Source organism: Pleurodeles waltl, chromosome 7, assembly GCF_031143425.1.
Source record: "Pleurodeles waltl isolate 20211129_DDA chromosome 7, aPleWal1.hap1.20221129, whole genome shotgun sequence".
NCBI lineage: Eukaryota > Metazoa > Chordata > Amphibia > Caudata > Salamandridae > Pleurodeles > Pleurodeles waltl.
The window spans coordinates 418,978,309-419,000,704 of record NC_090446.1 but is presented as its reverse complement, the minus strand read 5'-3'; the positions used below and the strand labels follow the sequence as shown (position 1 = coordinate 419,000,704).

Below are 22,396 nucleotides of genomic sequence, written 5' to 3'. Positions count from 1 at the left end.
GATGGCTTGGGAAATGACATGCATTTGGAGATTTGGGGATTATATATTTTCAAAGAACTGACCTTGTAATATCACGTCCTGTTCTGCTCCTATTCGCCTGTCTTGACATGTTGGCACCAGCTGACTCCATCTTTTGTTGGTGGGTGAGACTAGCCACTGCAGGGGCAGATATCTCCCCACACACACACCAGTAAGCTGCACCTATCTACAGCTGCCTGCTTCCACCTATGGAGAGGGGGGGGGGGGGGGGGCACACTGTCAGTGCTTAGCGGACTGAGATCCTCCCTTTTACCTGCCACCTGCTGACCATATTTAATGCTTTTTGTCCTTGGGGGTCACACCCGGCCTCTTGACTGTGTGTGTGTGTGTGTGTGTGTGTGTGTGTGTGTGTGTGTGTGTGTGTGTGTGTGTGTGTGTGTGTGTGTGTGTGTGTGTGTGTGTGTGTGTGTGTGTGTGTGTGTGTGTGTGTGTGTGTGTGTGTGTGTGTGTGTGTGTGTGTGTGTGTGTGTGTGTGTGTGTGTGTGTGTGTGTGTGTGTGTGTGTGTGTGTGTGTGTGTGTGGGGGGGGGGGGGGGGGGGGGGGGGGGGGGGGGGGGGGAGAGGGAGAGGATCCTGCCAGGTGAGTTTCTTTCTTGTATGGGAAACAGTTTCCAGAAGCAAGGGTGCTGCTTAAATAGCAGCTATGTCCAAGATGGCCACCAAATATCACGAGATGTTGAAATCTTGTAAGAACATCACATCGTTTCTAGGGAGGGCTATGATCCTGCACCTGTGAGGCTTGATTCCGGATGTTCACCATGTTGTTGGGTACTAAGAGAATCTCACAGGCCTGACACTCTGGGGGAAAATTGGGGGCAAACTGGTTTAACCCTTTTGGGGTAGGGGTACAGACAGTTGCCAGTGGGCCTACACCCGTTTATTTAGTCCAAATGTAAAATTCCTGGTGTCTAGTGGGTGTTTTGCCTCTCTGAGGTTGCAGATTGAGAATATCCACCCATATCCACCGCCCCTGGAAAACATAAAAGTTTGTTAGGCCCCCTTTTGGGGTTCAGGAATCTCTACAGGCCAGGATGGGGGGCGGGGGGGGGTTTCATTTCACTTTTTTATTTTTTAAATATTTTCTGTCGTATCCAGTGGGCTTTCCATCTTCCTTCGGTGGGGAGACAGAGAGTTATGGTGGCAGAAGGACAAACCTTTAAGGCTGAGGACATGGTACTGTGCATGTTGGGACACCCTTATCGCTTACGTTTTTACCTAGGCAATTATTCTCCATGACTACCTTGCTTTCTGCCAACTGGGCTGTTGGCACAAACTGTGAGCCTGCTTTCAGCAGCCAATAAATGAGGAAGGGTGTTGAAAAATGGCCCTCTCTGAAGGGTCACCCTAAACTTTTTTGCCTTACTCCTTGTCTTATTCTGACCTGATTTGTATTGGCTTTTGGACCCTGGGCAATTTACTGCTCCTAACTAGTGCTAAAGTACATATGCTCATACCCAGTTGGCATATTTAATTTACTTTTTAGCCCCTAGTAAAGTGCACTACATGTGCCTAGGGCGGCCTGTAAATTAAATGCTACCAGGGGGTCTGCAGCACTGGTTGTGTCATGCACATAAGTAGCCCCTTAATCATGTCTCAGGCCTGCCATTGCCTGGCCTGGGTGTGCAGTTTCAGGGCCACTTCAACTTGGCATTTAAAACTACTGGCCAAGCCTTAAACTCCCATTTCATTACATATAGGTTTCCCCTAAGGTAGGTCCTAGGTAGCCCATAGGGCACAGTGCTATGTAAGCAGAAGGCAGGGCATGTACATGTAAGCTTTACATGTCCTGATAGTGAAAAACAACCAAAGTTGTTTTTCACAATTGTGAAGCCTATTCTTCTCATCGGCCAGCATTAGAAATTTCCTCACATAATTTTAAGTGGTAATTCCTGATATGTAAGGAGTGGCATTGTCATGTTCGGTATGGTTGTAATGGTAGTGAGAAATCCTGCTTAATGGTGAAGTTGGATTTAACATTACTGTTTTAGAAATGCCACTTTTAGAAAGTAGGCATTTCTCTGCACTTACTGTGCTCCGAGCCTTATAAGCCTGACTTCAATCCATGTCTGGTCTGTGCTGTTTGACAGCCTCCACATCTGCATTCCACCCAGACAGCCATAAACACAGGTCACTCATCTGCATATGGATGGGACTTCCTAGGCAGGTAGGTTGGAGGGCTCTCCCTTACACTTAAAAGGCTAGTGGCCTGACCTCACGTGAAGGACTGATAACCCCCCCCTCCCACACACACACACACACACACACAGACCCCTGGGGATATAGTATTGGGTTGAAAGGGGAACTGGTGCACTTCAAAACCACTCTTTAAAGTTTTCCTCCACTTCAAAAGCACATTTGGGTATATAGATACTGGGTCTGTGTTGTGTTATCGACAAAACCAAAAGACAGCAACCAATGTAAAACCTTTTGGCTTTGGCAATGCTTATTCATTTTCACGTTTTTCATAATCCTAATGATACTTGTCGTCCTGATTTTCCATTATGAATATTTTTGGGAAATACTAGCATGCATCAACACATTTTACTAAATGATGCTTCAAAGAAATGGTACCTAAAATTTCACAGTAGTTTAGCATAACGCACTTTTTTCTAGTTGCATTTTTTTTCTGAACAATTTACTTTGAAAGCAAAGAATCATGAATCTTGCTTTCACAATTCTCAAATACTTGCACCTAATTAGAGTGTATTATGGGAGAATTAAGGGTAGCCTCATATTGTTAAACTTTGCAAACTTGTCTATACATTTTTACACTTGAACCACTGTCAGAAATGCAGTCCAAGGTTTACAATATTTCCTTAGAGCGCTCATCCTAACAATGAAGGTTTTGCATTAATGAACTACAGTATAAATACAAGTTCAAACAGTATTAACTTATGGACACAAGTATTACCATAACTGCAGACAATGCCCTTCCCTGGTCCATACTGCGCTACTGTAAATTGGCAGCAAAAGGGTTTGTGCTGCAGGGGCTTAGGTTTACTTGTCCTAAGGACAAAATAGACATGAAAACTTGTTCTACTTGACCACAAACAATATGTCCTGGGTGTCGGGATATAGGAATTCCACATCCCTGGGTAAATGCACACCTCTAAAGATTTGCAACCATTGCCATCAGAAAACTGCCATCACTTTTGTGAACACCTGAAGGGCACTGGTGATACCAAAAGGAAGCTCAGTGATCTGAAAATGCTCTTGCACCAAGTGAACCACCTGGCAATGCCTGTGGGCCTGCAAGATGAGAATGTGCCAGTACGCGTCCTGGAGGTCCAACATTACCATCCAGTCTCTGGGTCATGGTAAGCAGCTTGAATTTCTCCTGTTGTAAAAAGACGCTGAGAGGGTGCAGTTAGGGCAGAGGCATCCATTTTCTTCAGAACCGGAAAGTACAGGGAACAGCAAGCACACTCTACTTTTGGTGCTGGGTCCCTCTCAATGGCTCCTTTGGCCAAAGGAGTCTGCACCTCCTAAAGTAGGAAGGAAAGGTAGTCCTCTGTTAGCCAATCTGAGGACAGCAGCAAGGGTGGCAGGGTTTTTAGGAATGGGAGAGTACAACCCCATTGGACGATCTGCAGCACCCTCTTGTCCGAGGTTACTGCTTGTCATCGGGCATGTGGTGCCTTATCCTGTCTCCAACAGTGTAGGTGTGCTGCATTCAGGGCACAGTAAAGTGGTTTGGAGAATGCATCAGTGAATGGGGTGGGTGAAGGAGCATGGGGAGGGGGGGGGGGGGGATTGGCCTGGACAGTGTCCTTGCTTTAGGTCCCACAGCCTTGTTGCTGGGAAGCCTGACGGTCTTGGTGGTAAGGTTAGCCTGTGAATGCAGCTAGGAGCCCTTATCATAGCCATGGAAGGAGCAGAAGGAGGAGTCCCTTTGGTGTGGAGCCAAGGAGAGACCCAGCGACATGGCAGAGACCGAACTCCTTTTGGCACTCAACCACTGTTTTGGCCTTGCCACCGAACAGGCAGAATTCATCAATAAGCATGTCCATCAGAAAAGACTGGACAGCCCCCTGAGAAGCCAGTGGATCTCAGCCAGGTAGCATGGTGGAGTACCAGCATGCATCCTGTAGGAAAGTACCATCTTGCCTGGCATGTTAACCCCATTTTCACTGTATGTATGTTTGTTTTTGCCCTTGTGTCACTGAGATCCTGCTAGGCAGGACCCCAGTGCTCATAGTGTATGCCCTGTATGTGTTCCCTGTGTGGTGTCTAACTGTATCACTGAGGCTCTGCTAACCAGAACCTCAGTGTTTATGCTCTCTCTGCTTTCTAAAATTGTCACTGCAGGCTAGTGACAAATTTTACCAATTTTAATTGGCACACTGGTACACCCATATAATTCCCTTGTATATGGTACCTAGGTACCCAGGGTATTGGTGTTCCAGGAGATCCCTATGGGCTGCAGTATTTCTTTTGCCACCCATAGGGAGCTCAGACAATTCTTACACAGGACTGCCACTGCAGCCTGAGTGAAATAACCTCCATGTTATTTCACAGCCATTTTTCACTGCACATAAGTAACGTATAAGTCACCTATATTTCTAACCCTCACTTGGTGAAGCTTAGGTGCCAAGTTACTTAGTGTGTGGGCATGCTGGCACTAGCCAAGGTGCCCCCACATCGTTCAGGGCAAATTCCCCGAACTTTGTGAGTGCGGGGACACCATTACACGCGTGCACTGCACATAGGTCACTACCTATGTGTAGCTTCACCATGGTAACTCCGAACATGGCCATGTAACATGTGTAAGATCATGGAATTGTCACCCCAATACCATTCTGGTATTGGGGGGACAATTCCATGATCCCCCCGGGTCTCTAGCACAGAACCCAGGTACTGCCAAACTGCCTTTCCGGGGTTTCCACTGCAGCTGCTGCTGCTGCCAACCCCTCAGACAGGTTTCTGCCCTCCTGGGGTCTGGGCAGCCCCGGCCCAGGAAGACAGAACAAAAGATTTTCTCTGAGAGAGGGTATTACACCCTCTCCCTTTGGAAATAGGTGTGAAGGGCTGGGGAGGAGTAGCCTCCCCCAGCCTCTGGAAATGCTTTGATGGGCACAGATGGTGCCCATCTCTGCATAAGCCAGTCTACACCGGTTCAGGGATCCCCCAGCCCTGCTCTGGTGTGAAACTGGACAAAGGAAAGGGGAGTGACCACTCCCCTGACCAGTACCTCCCAGGGGAGGTGCCCAGAGCTCCTCCAGTGTGTCCCAGACCTCTGCCATCTTGGATTCAGAGGTGTTGGGGGCATACTGGACTGCTCCGAGTGGCCAGTGCCAGCAGGTGACGTCAGAGACCCCTTCTGATAGGTTATTACCTCTCTTGGTAGTCAAACCTCCTTTCTTGGTAGACAAACCTCATTTTCTGGCTATTTAGGGTCTCTCCACTGGGCTATTCCTCAGATAATGAATGCAAGAGCTCACCAGAGTTCCACTTCACTGCCCTCTCCGACTTCTGCCAAGGATCGACCGCTGACTGCTCCAGGACACCTGCAAAACCGCAACAAAGTAGCAAGACAACTACCAGCAACATTGTAGCGCCTCATCCTGCCGGCTTTCTCAACTGTTTCCTGGTGGTGCATGCTCTGAGGGCTGTCTGCCTTCACCCTGCACTGGAAGCCAAGAAGAAATCTCCCGTGGGTCGACGGAATCTTCCCCTGCTAACGCAGGCACCAAAAGACTGCATCACCAGTCCTCTGAGTCCCCTCTCATCCTGACGAGCTTGGTCCCTGGAACACAGGAGCTGGGTCCAAGTGTCTCCCACAGTCCAGTGGCCCTTCTGCCCAAATTTGGTGGAGGTAAGTCCTTGCCTCCCCACCCCAGACAGTAAACCTGTGTACTGCATGATTTGCAGCTGCTCCGGCTTCTGTGCACTTCTCCAAGGATTCCTTTGTGCACAGCCTAGCCTGGGTCCCCCGCACTCCGTCCTGCAGTGCTCAACCGGCCGAGTTGGACTCCGACGTCATGGGACCCTCCTTTTGTGACTCTAAGTTCACAGAACTTCCAACTGCCTGCTCCGGTACTTCTGCCAGTGCAGCCTGCTTCTGCGCGGGCTCTCTGAGTTGCTGAGCGTCCCCCCCGTCTCCTCCTCCAAGGGGCGACATCCTGGTCCTTCCTGGTCCCCAGCAGCACCCAAAAACCTCTACCGCGACCCTTGCAGGTAGCAAGGCTTGTTTGCGGTATTTCTGCGTGGAAACACTTCTGCAACATCTAGCACGCCGTGGGACATCTTCCCTCCAAAGGAGAAGTTCCTAGCCCCTTTTCGTTGTTGCAGAATCTTCGGCTTCTTCCACCAAGAGACAGCCCTTTTGCACCTTCATCTGGGGTTTCCAGGGCTCCTGTCCCCCCTGGACACTATCACACCTCTTGAACTTGATCCCCTTCCTTTTCAGGTCCTCAGGTCCAGGAATCAGTTTTCAGTGTTTTGCTGGTGCTTGTGGTTCTTGCAGAATCCCCCTATCACGACTATTGTGTTTTTCTGGGATAGTAGGGTAACTTTACTCCTACTTTTCAGGGTCTTGGGGTGGGGTATTTTGGACATCCTTACTGTTTCCTCACAGTCCCAGCGACCCTCTACAATCTCCCATAGGTCTGGGGTCCATTTGTGATTCGCATTCCACTTTTGGAGTATATGGTTTGTGTTGCCCCTAGACCTATGTCTATCTATTGCATCCTATTGTGATTCTACATTGTTTGCACTACTTTTCTTACTATTACTTACCTGTTTTGGGTTTGTGTACATATAACTTTTGTATATTACTTACCTCCTAAGTGAGGGTATTCTCTGAGGTACTTTTGGCATATTGTCACTAAAATAAAGTACCTTTATTTTTAATAACTCTGAGTATTGTGTTTCTTATCATATTGTGCTATATGATATAAGTGGTATAGTAAGAGCTTTGCATGTCTCCTAGTTCAGCCTAAGCTGCTTTGCCATAGCTACCTTCTATCAGCCTAAGCTGCTAGAAACACCTCTATTCTACTAATAAGGGATAACTGGACCTGGCATAGGGTGTAAGTACCAAAAGGTACCCGCTATAAGCCAGGCCAGCCTCCTACACATCCTGGCTGTCAAGTCGCACCTGGTTCAAAACGGCCTGGGCCCACCTTCAGGACCATGGGCATGGTTTGGGCAACCGAGCCCCACATGGTTAGGGTGTACCAGACCAAGAGGCATGTGGTGTTCACTCACTGCAAGGTTAGGCTGGTGGAAGAAAAAATCCTCTTCCCAAAAGTACACAGCTTCTTGGATTCCTTATCTTGTGGAGTTTGTAGGTAAAGCTCTAGGGTGGACTTTGGCAGTTGAAACTTGCACCCCCAGACTCTTGGGGGAGGGGTGCTGGGCGAGGAAGGTCCTGAGGTGTGGGGCAGTGGCAGCAGGCAATCATCCTGTGTACCGGCACTCCTGTGCAGGATTTGGCCCAGGCCCCAAGGCGAATGTTCTTTGGGGCTTGGCTCCGCAGTGCTTAGCCCCAGTTGAAGCACCTCACTCAGAACCTTAGCCTTGACCTCAAGGGAGGGACGCTGCACGTCGAGCAACTCCACTGCCCATTTCACCACTATGGTGAAGAATTTGCCTTCCTCCATGGCAGGTCCGAGAGAAGAAACCAAACCAGGATCTGGAAACTTGTCCAGACCACTGGCATCACCCAGTTCCTCGTACCAGTTGTCCTCATAACAGGATTGGGCCAGTTTGTCAGGTGGGTGCAGAAGCCCATAGCCATTGTCGTCATCACCACCTCCAAAGCTGGAATGTCAATGTCTACTGGGTCTGTCAAAGGATAGAGGCAGTCTGTCCAAACCAGACTGCTGGAGCAGTCTGGATGGTGCCGGTGTGGATGTCGGAGGGCATTGCAGCAGCACCATCCTGAAGTCGTACGGGTGTGTGGGTTCTATGTTGCCTGGTGGGTCCGAGAACTGGTACCAGCACAGAGTGTAATGGCAGAGTCAGTCCGGATCCAAAAACTGATCCAGAGGGCCCAGCTGGCAACCCTAGCAGCAACTGCAGCAGGGCAGTTACATTAAAATAATTGTGTAGCTTGATTGGACGATTTTACGGTAGATCACCAAAACTATTTTCTCAGTGTTATAGGACTACAGCAGATGCTTGGGGGCTGTGTGAGGGAACGGAAATCAAGCAAAAATTATAAGGCTTGTGAAAGCAAATATGCAAATTCATGTTTAAGCCACAGAAGATCCAGCCTGCTGAAAACAAAAGCACGATCCAGTTATTTGTCACTATCTCTTCCACCATAATTGAAGGGACAGAAGGGCACATTCCCTGTTCCTAATTCTGACATTCTAATACTGATATCCCACACATAGCTGAAGATATTAAATGTTTTTGTACATTTAAACATGTCCCATGGCGGAGAAAATAGAATTTAAACAATCGACTACTTCAAATGTTAATGATTAATGGGCTCATCTCATATCTCAATGAAAAATAAATAAATTAAGATATATCTCCTATTACTGGATCTTAAAGATGGGCTTTCCATAAGTACCATTACCATTCTACCTCTTTGGTCTAGAACATACTAATATTCGATGTACGCTAGTGTGCTGATTTTGTGTTGCTCTCTAAACTCCTAAAGGATAAACAATTAAAAACTAAAATTCTCCATGAACCCTCAGTGTACGTTGAAATACATATAGAGATAGTGAGGTCGGTTAAGTACACTTTATGAAAGTTTTTACTCATTTTCTCTTACATGTAACGATGTTTAGTGGGAGAGCTTGACTTACTTCATCCAGAGAATAAAGGCCTGCAAATGTGCACCGTATTCGAGCTATAGCTTGAGGACTGCTTGATAGAAATCGCTCCAAAGCACCTATTCTACTCAGTTCTTGCTGCACCTTTTTGGTGCCAGTCAGCTGAGTTGCAATATCCGGGCATTTGACAGCTCTGGACCTCTCCATCAGCAGCCGAGCCTCCCAGCCCTAAAAGATAAGTGAAGATTATCAACCTTACTTGCAGTGGTGAATGAGCAAAACATCAGCCCTCTGTCTACATTTACCTTTCGTTTGGATGTAGAAAAGGAGTAGTTGGATGGGATAAGTTCAATTAAATTAGTACATTTGACAAACCCAGAGTTTTTGACATTAACACATCTTCCCTTGGCGCGAAGTACAATTTAATTAGAAATGTGCACAAAGAAAACTATTTCCAGGTAGTTTTCTTTTAAATCTCTTTAGTGAAATAGTGAACATTTAAAATGCTAACTGCACTTACAGAACATACACCTTTCTGCAGATATGTATGAATGGCTGATTAAAATCTATACAGACCAGCATTAAGACTGTGTTGGTTGATTCCGTTCCAAACAGGAAGAAGTTGTGGGACGGCTTGTAATTAAGGGAGTCGACGCTTAACCCTGCATAACTGTACTATGAACTGTATTTGCCACCTTTAACACTAATTAAAAGTAGCACTTTTAAAATCAGTGTTAAAGTTGGCAATACAGTGCCATACTGACAATGAAGTACTTATTGGCTGCTCGTCGTTCTCGGACCCTCGCTTTAGTGAAGGTGAGCATCTAGGCACTTTTTTATGAACGCGTGGCGTCGGGTACTGTATTCAAAACAGGTTAATGACTTGCATGTTTCCAGCTGAGGCCTGATGTTCTGGAAGGTCTTCAGAGTCATCCACTGATGACACGCAGGATGTCAGTTTCTGAGGCAGTCTCGAGGGCTTTGGGCTGAAGCCATATGCTTCCCGGGGCTGTTTGCTAATCATTCCTGCCTCTGTGACCTTGGGCCATATGAAATTCGCTCTTAACTGCATCGATGCACATGATCCAGCACGGACCAGGCCAAAAGAGATCTATCACCCGAGCACCAAGCTCTCAGCCGTGCGTCCTGTTCCCTACCCATGGGTAAGCAGTTATGCTAGCCTGTTCCCTCCATGACTCTTCCGGCATCATTCGTGAACAGTTTGCTCCAGGAGTTCTTACGGCCTGCAGGTTCTTCTGTTTGAAGCCGGACTTGGCAGGCACTTCAGCAGAGGGGAGAGACGGATGGCTTGAGGGGTCTAACTACATGAGCCCTGAGCCATCCATATACTTGCCATGAAATACAGTATTTCTTCAACATGCTGATGCATTTAAGGTTAGTGCACTAAGGGCCATATGTACGAACACTTTTTCCCATAGACAAAGAATGGGTAAAAACCTTTGCTACATCTGGCCCTAAGTTGTTACAACGCTGCCACTGACCATTTAATGAACTAAATGAAAACGTATGTTAAAGAAATTCTATACTCCTTTAAGATGTGGAAGAGTTTCAGTTTAGTGCATTAGACCAGCGGTTCCCAACCTTTTGACTTCTGTGGACCCCCACTTTATCATTACGAGAACCCGGGGACCCCCACTGAATCGTTATTGGAATCTGGGGACCCCCACTGAGCCATTACTGAAAGCTGGGGACCTAATCTAATAATATATATTTTTTAATTTTAATCAGTCGTGGACCCCTTGAGGAGGCTTCGCGGACCCCCAGGGGTCCCCGGACCACAGGTTGGGAACCACTGTATTAGACTGCAGAGGAGGAGTGATATTTATTTATACGTGACAGCTTTTAACCATGAACTGTTTTTGTCCCATAACAACACAGACGGGACGACAATGCCAGTAAACATGAAAAAAATGATTTATCATATGTACCTTATTTGTGACATAGGCTGTGATCATAAGTGGAGTAATACTGCAGTTATTAAAAGCTGAAAGGTTTTAACACTGCGAGCATCCTTAAGTATTTCAAGACACTATCAATCCCATCTTCCTGCTTGACCAAACTCGGTAATCCTAGGCAGATGCCTCTTTTCACTGTGCCTCCTGGTCTTTTATCATTACATTTGGTGTGATATTCAAGGAGGAAGAGGCACAATAAAATAAGACAATTGCCTTGGATCACGAAATGTGATGATAAAGGACAAAGAAACATAGGGAAATAAGGCGATTGCATAGAGTCACACAATTTGGTCAAGCGAGGAAGCATGTAGCCCAGGTTGTTATAGGTGAAGCAACGTTATAGTGTATTAAAATATCTACAGGAAAGGTTTTTTGTACTGTGCACATCTTACACTTAAGTATTTCAAGGTGCTTTCAAATGTGATGATAATGGCAAAGGAGCTACAGCGAAACAAGGCCTTTTCCTACAATCACACAATTTAGTCAAACAGGAAATCTGGGATTGTTCCTAGGTTTCCTGGTTTCACATTGTGCAATTTAGCAATTAGATGGGTTTTTCCATCTCACTCACATTTATACGACAGGTTTAGGTCCCAGGCTATCTTGCCTGGTGTCATTTGGCAAATCAGAAAATGTACGCCATATTATAGTAGTTATCCTTTTAAAATGCTTCACAACCTGTTTTTTGGTCATTTTTAAAGAGAATATGTTGGAAAATATGCCATTTCACACCAAGCTTCAACTATGATTTTGGGAAGGGAAACCCCAAAAACCCAGTGGAAAAGGCCAGCTGGCTTGCTCAACAATTTCATTAATTGGTTATAAGCCCTACCACTTTCAAACTCCATTAGTCTCCACTGTTAAATTGTGGCAAGACATGGAGGTCAATATTATGCAGGCCTTCTTTATTGCCCTCATACACAACAACTAAGATAGATCTTTGAGATGATAGTTAAAACCAACAATCCAGTTCCTGCATTAAATCACAAAACCTGCAGATATATTTCTTATTTTGTTACTGCTCCTGGACAGATATGTACCTGTCATTAGTGGGTTCTGTGGTTTAATGTCTGATTTGAGAGTGGTGATACACTGGGCTTAGCAGGGAGCATTTAATTCAGTGAGTATTTTTGTGTTTAAGCGGTAAGGATGACATGAGGAGTGTTGAAGGTACTTCTTCATTTCCTTTTTTGCAGTGCGAGGTAGCGACACTCTATACCTCTGCGGCTCATACTGTGCTGACCTCTCCCCTTCTGTCACCTGCATTTTTAAGCTTACCGCCTCCAGCTGAGGCTGTGATGACATAGCTGGCCGGTGGCAGAGTCAGGGTCCTATAGAGTCCGACTCTACACCTCCCCTGTTTAAACATGGCTCCAATGTTTTTATAATATCAGGTATCTTCAATAAGTCTATAAAATCTGTTCACAACTGTGACGGATCTGCTGGTCATCACTGGAGGCATCACCTTGGTTAATCTCGAGTCACTTAGGGCAGTGGCAGGTACTTGATAGTTCGAATCCACTGCAGAGAATTCATCATGGTTGTGACTGTGGTTTGTGATCCTGAAGTGTGAGGCATTCCGGGTGAAGGATTTTCCAAGGCGCAATGCTGTGTACATGCTCCCTTTAACTGGTGTGACTTGAAATGGGTGAGGGTTGAAAGGAGTGTCTGCTTTCTCCTATTGCTTCTGCTAGACTACCACCCAGTCCCCTTGGTTCAAAGAGTGCTTCCTGTACTCGCCGTCTGACATCAGCATGAGCTTCCATCTTCCTTTTCTTTTCTCGGGCCATGGCCTTAACTAGGTCAGAGTTTACTTGTCCCTCGAGGCCACTGCAGTAGCTTGGTGCAAACTGATCTGCCAAACCTGAGTGTGGTGGGACTTTCTCCACTTGTTGAGTGCAGGGTGGTCCGGTAAGACCCTCAGAACTTGACTGAAGGTATATCTTCAAGCACAAGTCCTTCTTCAGTGTTCTCTGCATAGTTTACTTGAGGGTCACCATGAACCGTTCTACTATTCCATTGCTTTAAAGCCAAAGCGGAGTTATTCGTTGGTGTTCAATATCAAGGCATTTCAGAAAGTCTTTGAAGTCCTCAGTGGTGAAGGACGGCCCATTGTCAGATTTAAAAACTAGAGGAGATCCCCCAAGTTGCAAAGATGTTGTTCAAAACTTTGAGGAACTTGGCTGCACTAGTTGAGGAAACCATCTTGACCAGTGGGAATCAGAAGCATTTGTTGATCACTACTAGGAGGTATTTGCCAGACTCTAGTGGACCAAATAAATAGACGGCTACCCTCTCCCACACTCCTTCTGGCATTTCTGACATTTCCAATTGTAAGGGGCACATGACTGGTGATAGGCAAATGTGAAGATGGCATTTCCGCAGCTAAATTTCCACCATGAGGCCTAGCACAGGGAACCAAAGTCTATCTCTAAGTGCTCTCTTTGTGGCACTTATCGCTCAGTGTCCTTCATGGGCTATGTCCAGTTTGTTTGGGGATCACTAAATGTGACTCTCAGGATAAGATCTTCTTGAGTGACCATTAATTCATCCTCGATGTTGAAGAGCACCCTGATCTCCTTAGAGTCATTACTCAACTCTTTGCTGTGTTTCCATTTATTCTGCTCAATGAGGTGCATGACTAGAGGCAGAGTGCTGTCATCCTTTGTGGCTTCTTTTATTTGAGTGCGCCAGAGGAATACTCACGCTGACTATTAATTGGATATATTCCTCTTCCATGGAGAAGCGTCTTTTTGGCAAACTCTGTAATTGTCTGGAGAAGTAGTCAACTGGATTATGCCCCTTGCCTGTTTTTCAACAATGACGTAGTCATATACTTGGAGGCGTATTCCCCACCATTCAAATCTAGGTGGCATTTTTGCTTTGGGGTTCCCTAAGATAGTCAGGAGGACCTGATGATCAGTTATGATGGTCAATTTTTTGCCGTACAAAAAGACATAAAAGTGTTCACAGGCCCATAGCACTGCGAGAGACTCCTCTGTCTGAGAACAGGCCTTTTCAGTATCCAAGAGGCTTCAGGCTACGTAACGCCAGGCCTCTGGCATTCCAGAGTTCTGAGCTAGAATAGCGCAGAGATCCACCAAACTGGCAACAATAGTCACTTCTATGGAAAATGTACAGTTAAAACAAGCCATGACTGTGGCCTTGGCAACAGCAGTTTGTATTTGTTGGAAGCTGTGCTCACAGTTCAGAGACTGTAGGAGGCTGGCCTGGCTTGTAGTGGGTACCAGAGGTACTTACACCTTGTGCCAGGTCCAGTTATCCCTTATTAGTGTAGAAGAGGTGTTTCTAGCAGCTTAGACTGATAGAAGGTAGCTATGGCAAAGCAGCTTAGGCTGAATTAGGAGACATGTAAAGCTCCTACTATACCACTGGTGTCATATGCACAATATCATAAGAAAACACAATACACAGAGTTACTAAAAATAAAGGTACTTTATTTTTATGACAATATACCAAAAGTATCTCAGTGAGTACCCTCAGTATGAGGATAAGTTATATACACAAGATAAATGTACACAAACCAAAATTAGGTAAGTAATAGCACGAAAAGTAATGCAAACAGTGTAGAATTACAATAGATAGCAATAGTAGCACATAGGTATAGGGGCAACACAAACCATATACTCCAAAAGTGGAATGCAAACCACGAATGGACCCCAAACCTATGTGAGCTTGTAGAGGGTCGCTGGGACTGTAAGAAAACAGTGAGGGTTAGAAAAATAGCCCACCCCAAGACCCTGAAAGGTAGGTGTAAAGTGCATCTACTACCCCCAGAGAGCACAGAAGTCGCGATAGGGGGATTCTGCAGGAATAACAAACACCAGCACTGCAACAACAGTGAATTTCCGGACCTGAGTACCTGTAAGACAAGGGGACCAAGTCCAATAGTCGCAACAGTGTCGAGAGTGGGCAGGAGCCCAGGAAATGCCAGCTGCGGGTGCAATTAAGCTGCAACCTGTTGGAAGAAGTATGGAGTTCTGCAAGAAAGAAGAGGACTAGGAACTTCTCATTTGGAGGAGTGATGTTCCACGTCGCGATGAAGCTTGCAGAGGTGTTCCCACGCAGAAGGACCGCAAACAAGCCTTGTTAGCTGCAAGGGTCGCGGTAGAGGTTTTTGGGTGCTGCTGTGGCCCAGGAGGGACCAGGAAGTCGCCACTTGGAGGAGGAGACAGAGGGGGCACCCAGCAACTCAGGGAGCCCTCACAGAAGCAGGAAGCACCCGCAAAAGTACCTGAACAAGCACTTGGAAGGAAAGTGAACCGGAGTCCACGAGAAGTCACAAAAGGGAGTCCCACGACGCCGGAGGACAACTCAGAAGGTTGTGCACTGCAGGAAGGAGTGTCGGGGACTCAGGCTTGGCTGTGCACGAAGGAAATCCTGGAAGAGTGCACAGTAGCCGGAGCAGCTGCAAATCACGTGGTACCCAGCAATGCAGTCTAGCGTGGGGAGGCAAGGACTTACTGTAGGAAAGTACCATCTTGCCTGGCATGTTACCCCCATATTTCACTGTATATATGTTGTTTTAGTTGTATGTGTCACTGGGACCCTGCCAGACAGGGCCCCAGTGCTCATAAGTGTGCCCTGTATGTGTTACCTGTGTTATGACTAACTGTCTCACTGAGGCTCTGTTATCCAGAACCTCAGTGGTTTTGCTCTCTCATTTTCTTTCCAAATTGTCACTAACAGGCTAGTGACCAATTTCACCAATTTACATTGGCATACTGGAACACCCTTATAATTCCCTAGTATATGGTACTGAGGTACCCAGGGTATTGGGGTTCCAGGAGATCCCTATGGGCTGCAGCATTTCTTGTGCCACCCATAGCGAGATCTGACAATTCTTACACAGCCCTGCCAGTGCAGCCGGAGTGAAATAACGTCCACGTTATTTCACAGCCAGTTACCACTGCACTTAAGTAACTTATAAGTCACCTATATGTCTAACCTTTACCTGGTAAAGGTTGGGTGCTAAGTTACTTAGTGTGTGGGCACCCTGGCACTAGCCAAGGTGCTCCCACATTGTTCAGGGCAAATTCCCCGGACTTTGTGAGTGCGGGGACACCATTACACGCGTGCACTATACATATGTCACGACATATGTATAGCGTCACAATGGTAACTCCGAACATGGCCATGTAACATGTCTATGATCATGGAATTGTCACCCCAATGCCATTCTGGCATTGGGGTGACAATTCCATGATCCCCCCGAGTCTCTAGCCCAGACCCGGGTACTGCCAAACTACCTTTCCCGGGGTTTCACTGCAGCTGCTGCCAACCCCTCAGACAGGTTTCTGCCCTCCTGGGGTCCAGCCAGGCTTGACCCAGGAAGGCAGAACAAAGGACTTCCTCAGAGAGAGGGTGTTACACCCTCTCCCTTTGGAAAAAGGTGTCAGGGCTGGGGAGGAGTAGCCTCCCCCACCCTCTGGAAATGCTTTGATGGGCACAGATGGTGCCCATCTTTGCATAAGCCAGTCTACACCGGTTCAGGGATCCCTCAGCCCTGCTCTGGCGCGAAACTGGACAAAGGAAAGGGGAGTGATCACTCCCCTGACCTGCACCTCCCCTGGGAGGTGCCCAGAGCTCCTCCAGTGTGCTCCAGATCTCTGCCATCTTGGAAACAGAGGTGCTGCTGGCACACTGGACTGCTCTGAGTGGCCAGTGCCAGCAGGTGACGTCAGAGACTCCTTCTGATAGGCTCCTTCAGGTGTTGCTAGCCTATCCTCTCTCCTAAGTAGCCAAACCTCCTTTTCTGGCTATTTAGGGTCTCTGTTTTGGGGAATTCCTTAGATAACGAATGCAAGAGCTCATCAGAGTTCCTCTGCATCTCTCTCTTCACCTTCTGCCAAGGAATCGACTGCTGACCGCGCTGGAAGCCTGCAAAACTGCAACAAAGTAGCAAAGACGACTACTGTGACCTTGTAACGCTGATCTTGCCGCCTTCTCGACTGTTTTCCTGGTGGTGCATGCTGTGGGGGTAGTCTGCCTCCTCTCTGCACTAGAAGCTCAGAAGAAATCTCCCGTGGGTCGACGGAATCTTCCCCCTGCAACCGCAGGCACCAAAGAACTGCATCACCGGTCCTCTGGATCTCCTCTCAGCACGACGAGCGAGGTCCCTTGAACTCATCAACTCTGTCCAAGTGACTCCCACAGTCCAGTGACTCTTCAGTCCAAGTTTGGTGGAGGTAAGTCCTTGCCTCCCCACGCTAGACTGCATTGCTGGGAACCGCGTGTTTTGCAGTTACTCCGGCTCCTGTGCACTCTTCCAGGATTTCATTTGTGCACAGCCAAGCCTGGGTCCCCAGCACTCTAACCTGCAGTGCAAGACCTCCTGAGTTGTCCTCCGGCGTCGTGGGACCCTCCTTTGTGACTTCGGGTGAGCTCCGGTTCACTCCACTTCGTAGTGCCTGTTCTGGCACTTCTGCGGGTGCTGCTTGCTTCTGAGTGGGCTCCTTGTCTTGCTGGACGCCCCCTCTGTCTCCTCACGCAATTGGCGACATCCTGGTCCCTCCTGGGCCACAGCAGCATCCAAAAACCCTAACCGCGACCCTTGCAGCTAGCAAGGCTTGTTTGCGGTCTTTCTGCACGGAAACACCTCTGCACAACTCTTCACGATGTGGGACATCCATCCTCCAAAGGGGAAGTTTCTAGCCCTTGTCGTTCTTGCAGAATCCACAGCTTCTACCATCCGGTGGCAGCTTCTTTGCACCCACAGCTGGCATTTCCTGGGCATCTGCCCACTCCTGACTGGATCGTGACTCTTGGACCTGGTCCCCTTGTTCCACAGGTACTCTCGTCAGGAAATCCATCATTGTTGCATTGCTGGTGTTGGTCTTCCTTGCAGAATTCCCCTATCACGACTTCTGTGCGCTTTGGGGAACTTAGGTGCACTTTGCACCACAGTCCCAGCGACCCTCTACAAGGTCACATAGGTTTGGGGTCCATTCGTTGTTCGCATTCCACTTCTAGAGTATATGGTTTGTGTTGCCCCTATCCCTAAGTGCCCCCATTGCATTCTATTGTGACTATACATTGTTTGCACTGTTTTCTATTGCTATTACTGCATATTTTGGTGTTGTGTACATATCTCTTGTGTATATTTGCTATCCTCATACTGAGGGTACTCACTGAGATACTTTGGCATATTGTCATAAAAATAAAGTACCTTTATTTTTAGTATATCTGTGTATTGTGTTTTCTTATGATATTGTGCATACCCCTCTACACTAATAAGGGATACCTGGTCCTGGTGCAAGGTGTAAGTACCCCTTGGTACCCACTACAAGCCAGGCCAGCCTCCTACATTTACCTCCACCAAACTTGGACTGAAGAGTCATTGGACTGTGGGAGTCACTTGGACAGAGTTGCTGAGTTCCAGGGACCACGCTCGTCAGGATGAGAGGGGACCCAGAGGACCAGTGATGCAGTCTTTTGGTGCCTGCGTTAGCAGGGGGAAGATTCCGTCGACCCACAGGAGATTTGTTCGGAGCTTCTGGTACAGGGTGAAGGCAGGCTACCCCCGGAGCATGCACCACCTGGAAACAGTAGAGAAAGCCGGCAGGATGAGGCGCTACAATGTTGCTGGTAGTCGTCTGGCTACTTTGTTGCAGTTTTGCAGTCAGCGGTCGATCCTTTGGTAGAAGGTGAAGAGGGAGGTGCAGAGGAAATCTGGTGAGCTCTTGCATTCGTTATCTGAAGAATTCCCCAAAGCAGAGACCCTAAATAGCCAGAAAAGGAGGTTTGGCTACCAACAAAGGAGGATTGGCTACCAAGAGAGGTAAGAGCCTATCAGAAGGAGCCTCTGACATCACCTGCTGGCACTGGCCACTCAGAGCAGTCCAGTGTGCCACCAACACCTCTGTTTCCAAGATGGCAGAGGTCTTGGACACACTGGAGGAGCTCTGGGCACCTCGCCTGGGAGGTGCAGGTCAGGGGAGTGGTCACTTCCCTTTCCTTTGTCCAGTTTTGCGCCAGAGCAGGGCTGGGGGATAACTGAACCGGTGTAGACTGGCTTATGCAGAGATGGGCACCATCTGTGCCCATCAAAGCATTTCCATAGGCTGGGGGAGGCTACTCCTCCCCAGCCTTCACACCTATTTCCAAAGGGAGAGGGTGTAACACCCTCTCTCAGAAGAAATCCTTTGTTCTACCTTCCTTGGCCAGGGTTGCCTGGACCCCAGGAGGGCAGAAACCTGTCTGAGGGGTTGGCAGCAGCAGCAGCTGCAGTGGAGAACCCGGAAAGGCAGTTTGGCAGTACCCGGGTACTGTGCTAGAGACCCGGGGGATCATGGAATTGTCCCCCCAATGCCAGAATGGTAGAGGGATGACAACTCCATGATCTTAGACATGTTACATGGCCATGTTCAAAGTTACCATTGTGACGCTATACATAGGTAGTGAGCTATGTATAGTGCACGTGTGTAATGGTGTCCACGCACTCACAAAGTCCGGGGAATTTGCCCTGAACGATGTGGAGGCACATTGGCTAGTGCCAGGGGGCCCACACACTAAGTAACTTTGCACCCAACCTTCACCAGGTGAAGGTTAGACATATAGGTGACTTATAAGTTACTGAAGTGCAGTGGTAACTGGCTGTGAAATAACGTGGACGTTATTTCACGCAGGCTGCACTGGCAGGCCTGTGTAAGAATTGTCAGATCTCCCTATGGGTGGCAAAAGAAATGCTGCAGCCCATAGGGATCTCCTGGAACCCCAAAACCCTGGGTACCTCAGTACCATATACTAGGGAATTATATGGGTGTACCAGTATGCCAATGTGAATTGGTAAATTTAGTCACTAGCCTGTTAGTGACAAATTTGGAAAGCAGAGAGAGCATAACCACTGAGGTTCTGGTTAGCAGAGCCTCAGTGAGACAGTTAGGCATCACACAGGTAACACATACAGGGCACATACTTATGAGCACTGGGGCCCTGTCTGGCAGGGTCCCAGTGACACATAGACTACAACAACATATATACAGTGAAATATGGGGGTAACATGCCAGGCAAGATGGTACTTTCCTACAGAGACCATTGGAAAGGTACCCCTTGCCTTGTGAGGTGTCGATGAGGGGTGCTGATAGTGGCATAGTGCTGAATATATCTGGTGCAGTAGCTGACCACGACCAAGAAGGAAAGAAGCTTAAGGACATCACTTGGTGGGATAGCAGACGTTAGGGCAGGAACTTTTCCTGGGCCAGCGTTCATATCTTCTTCTGATAATAGATGTCCAAAGAATTTTAACTTGGTTTTTGGAAATTCACATTTGCTGGAACTGAGGGTGAGACCAGCTTCGCAGAGTAGGTGACAGACCGTGTCCAGTGCAACATCATGCGCCTTACAAGTGGTTCCCAAAACGAGTATGTTGTCACTGTGGTTCAGTGTGTTGGTAACAGGCTGAATGATTCTGCGAATGACTTCTGGAAAAATTTCACCTGCTGATGAGCTACCAAAGCTTAACCTTTTGTAGTGAAAAAGGCCAAAGTGAGTGGCAAATGTTGTTATGTAACAACACTGTTCATACAATTCAATCTGATGGTAACCCTTGTTGAAGTTCAGTTTGGAAAGAATTTCGAACCACTCCAGTGAGTTGAGTGATCATATCAGTGATGTGCGGACCAGGATGGTGTTCTCGCTGTATTGCCTTTTTTGGGTGGAGCATATCGACTGCCCCAGGACTCTTTCTTTGGGACAACCACGATGAGAAACACTCCGGGTGTGGGGCCTTCGGAAGGCTCAATGATGTCAAGACTGAGCAGACTTTCAATTTCTCTTTCCCCCACTTCTTGGAGGTGGAATGCAACTCCCTTGTGCTTCTGCGCCACCAGGTGGACACTTTAATGTAAAGGTGCATTAGGGTATCTTTCAGTTTGCCATGCCCAGTGAAAAGGGATGGAAAATGATGAGTAATGTCTAGGGCTGTCTCAAGTTGAAGTTGAACCAGGCTGGTGGCAGTATCCAGGCACAGGACCCTAGGAACAGGAACTCGGCAGTCTGTGATGTCGAAATTAGTGGTGCTGCTGCTGCTCTGAGGGATGTTGTCTATCAGCGTACTGGCGTGTCTTCTCCCCACACATGGCTCATTCTTTGCGTGTCAAGCAAGTATGCAGCCATAACAAGAGATGACATCTTGTCTTCTGACAAGATTGACAGAAGCACCACTGTTGATGATGAATTTCAGGAGTCGCCCGTTCAAGTAGAAGGCGATGGTAAGCCATGAGGACACCGTTTTGTGTGTTGACATCATCATGAGGTATCCACCTCCCTCGCTAGCACTAGTGGATGACGTGATGAATTTAGAGGATGCTGAGGTAGACTAAAGGCTTCTGGGCATGGTCAGTGCAGCCCACAGATGATGACGTAGCCTGTCCATTCATTTGGGATGGCATTGGAGATCACTGCCCTGCTTGTGTCTGCATATGCTGCGATCGGAGGGTTGTTGTGTTGATTGGGCACGGCAGACAAATTGAAAGTGCTTTTCTTTGCCACAGCCTTTGCACACTTGTCCAAGAGCTGGGCAAATCCCATCTTGTGGGTATGACAGCCCACATCTGTAGTAGAATTTTGGGGTATCCGATGGCCGTGATTTGTGTTTTGTCTTTATGTACGCGGTGGCTGTTGCTTATGGCTAATACAGATTAGACAGTGCTTGCACCAGTTTCCATATCAGCTGTCTGCTGGTCAGCAAGTCCTTCTGTGCAGGCTGTGATGAGGATTTTGGCTAGGGAGTGGGTATCTCTAAACAACCGTCTTCTTAAAGCTTCAGACTGACATCCATCATTGATTCTAATGCGACTGGCCTCGTTGCTGGAAAATTCAGAGAAACAGCAGTGTCTGACGAGAGTTTCCAGGTACTCAACAAAGTCTTCCTGTGACTCCCCTGGTTGTTGGCGAGCTATTCCGAACATGTATCATTCATAGGCGACATTGGTGGCAGGATTAAACATTTTGGTGAGTGTGTCCTTTATATTGCTGTATGTGTTGGCATCTTCTTTGGGAATCTTCTTGATAGCCTCTTTGAGGCCTCAGTGAAGTAGTCAAATTTTTCTATCCAGTTAGCCCACTGCACCCCAATATTGGGCTCCTCAGACGTGTCGAAAGGGGGCTGAGGCTTCAGGAAAGCAGCAACATCGTGTGTACGCTGCCTGTCAGAAGACATGACGACACTGAAATATGCACATGAGGCTGCCACAGCGCAGGAGAGAAGACAATGTTTGTGTCACACCAGAAATAGCAGGCAGTAGTGGGTGAAGGCGAGGAGGAAATAGTCAGAAATGTAGTGTAGAACGCCAGCGAGGTCTCCTAATCCAATATGGCTTAGTGGCATGAAATGGTAAAGTGGGCCATACCAATCCAAGATGGCTACCAGAAATCACTAAGGCCTGACATAAAGCAAAAAAACCAAAAAAATCAGCTTCCAATCCAGGATAGTTATTAAGTAAGAACGTTTCAGTAAGCAGACATGCCTTTCCGAATCCAAGATGGCCGCTATTAATGAAGAAAGTCTCAATACCTGAGTAGGCCTTTTTCAATTCAAGATTGCCGCTATGAAGGAAGAATGAACCGGAGAACTGATGCAGGCGTGGAGGGCCTTAACCTCCCACTGGGAGCTACACAAGGAAAAAAG

The 22,396-nt window shown here is 47.5% G+C and overlaps 1 protein-coding gene across 3 annotated transcripts in view; it reads right to left on the bottom strand.

The window, feature by feature from the left end:
* The window catches only part of GSS (glutathione synthetase), a 1,684,034-nt gene that overhangs the window by 547,001 nt on the left and 1,114,637 nt on the right, over positions 1–22,396 (bottom strand). For 2 of the 3 annotated variants that reach the window (XM_069243914.1, XM_069243915.1), the window contains one exon: positions 8,804–8,998. The exons of the other annotated variant lie outside the window; for it this stretch is intronic. In XM_069243914.1, the coding sequence (XP_069100015.1) occupies positions 8,804–8,998 (195 nt within the window). The remainder of the gene's footprint in view (positions 1–8,803; positions 8,999–22,396) is intronic. 3 annotated transcript variants of the gene reach the window in all.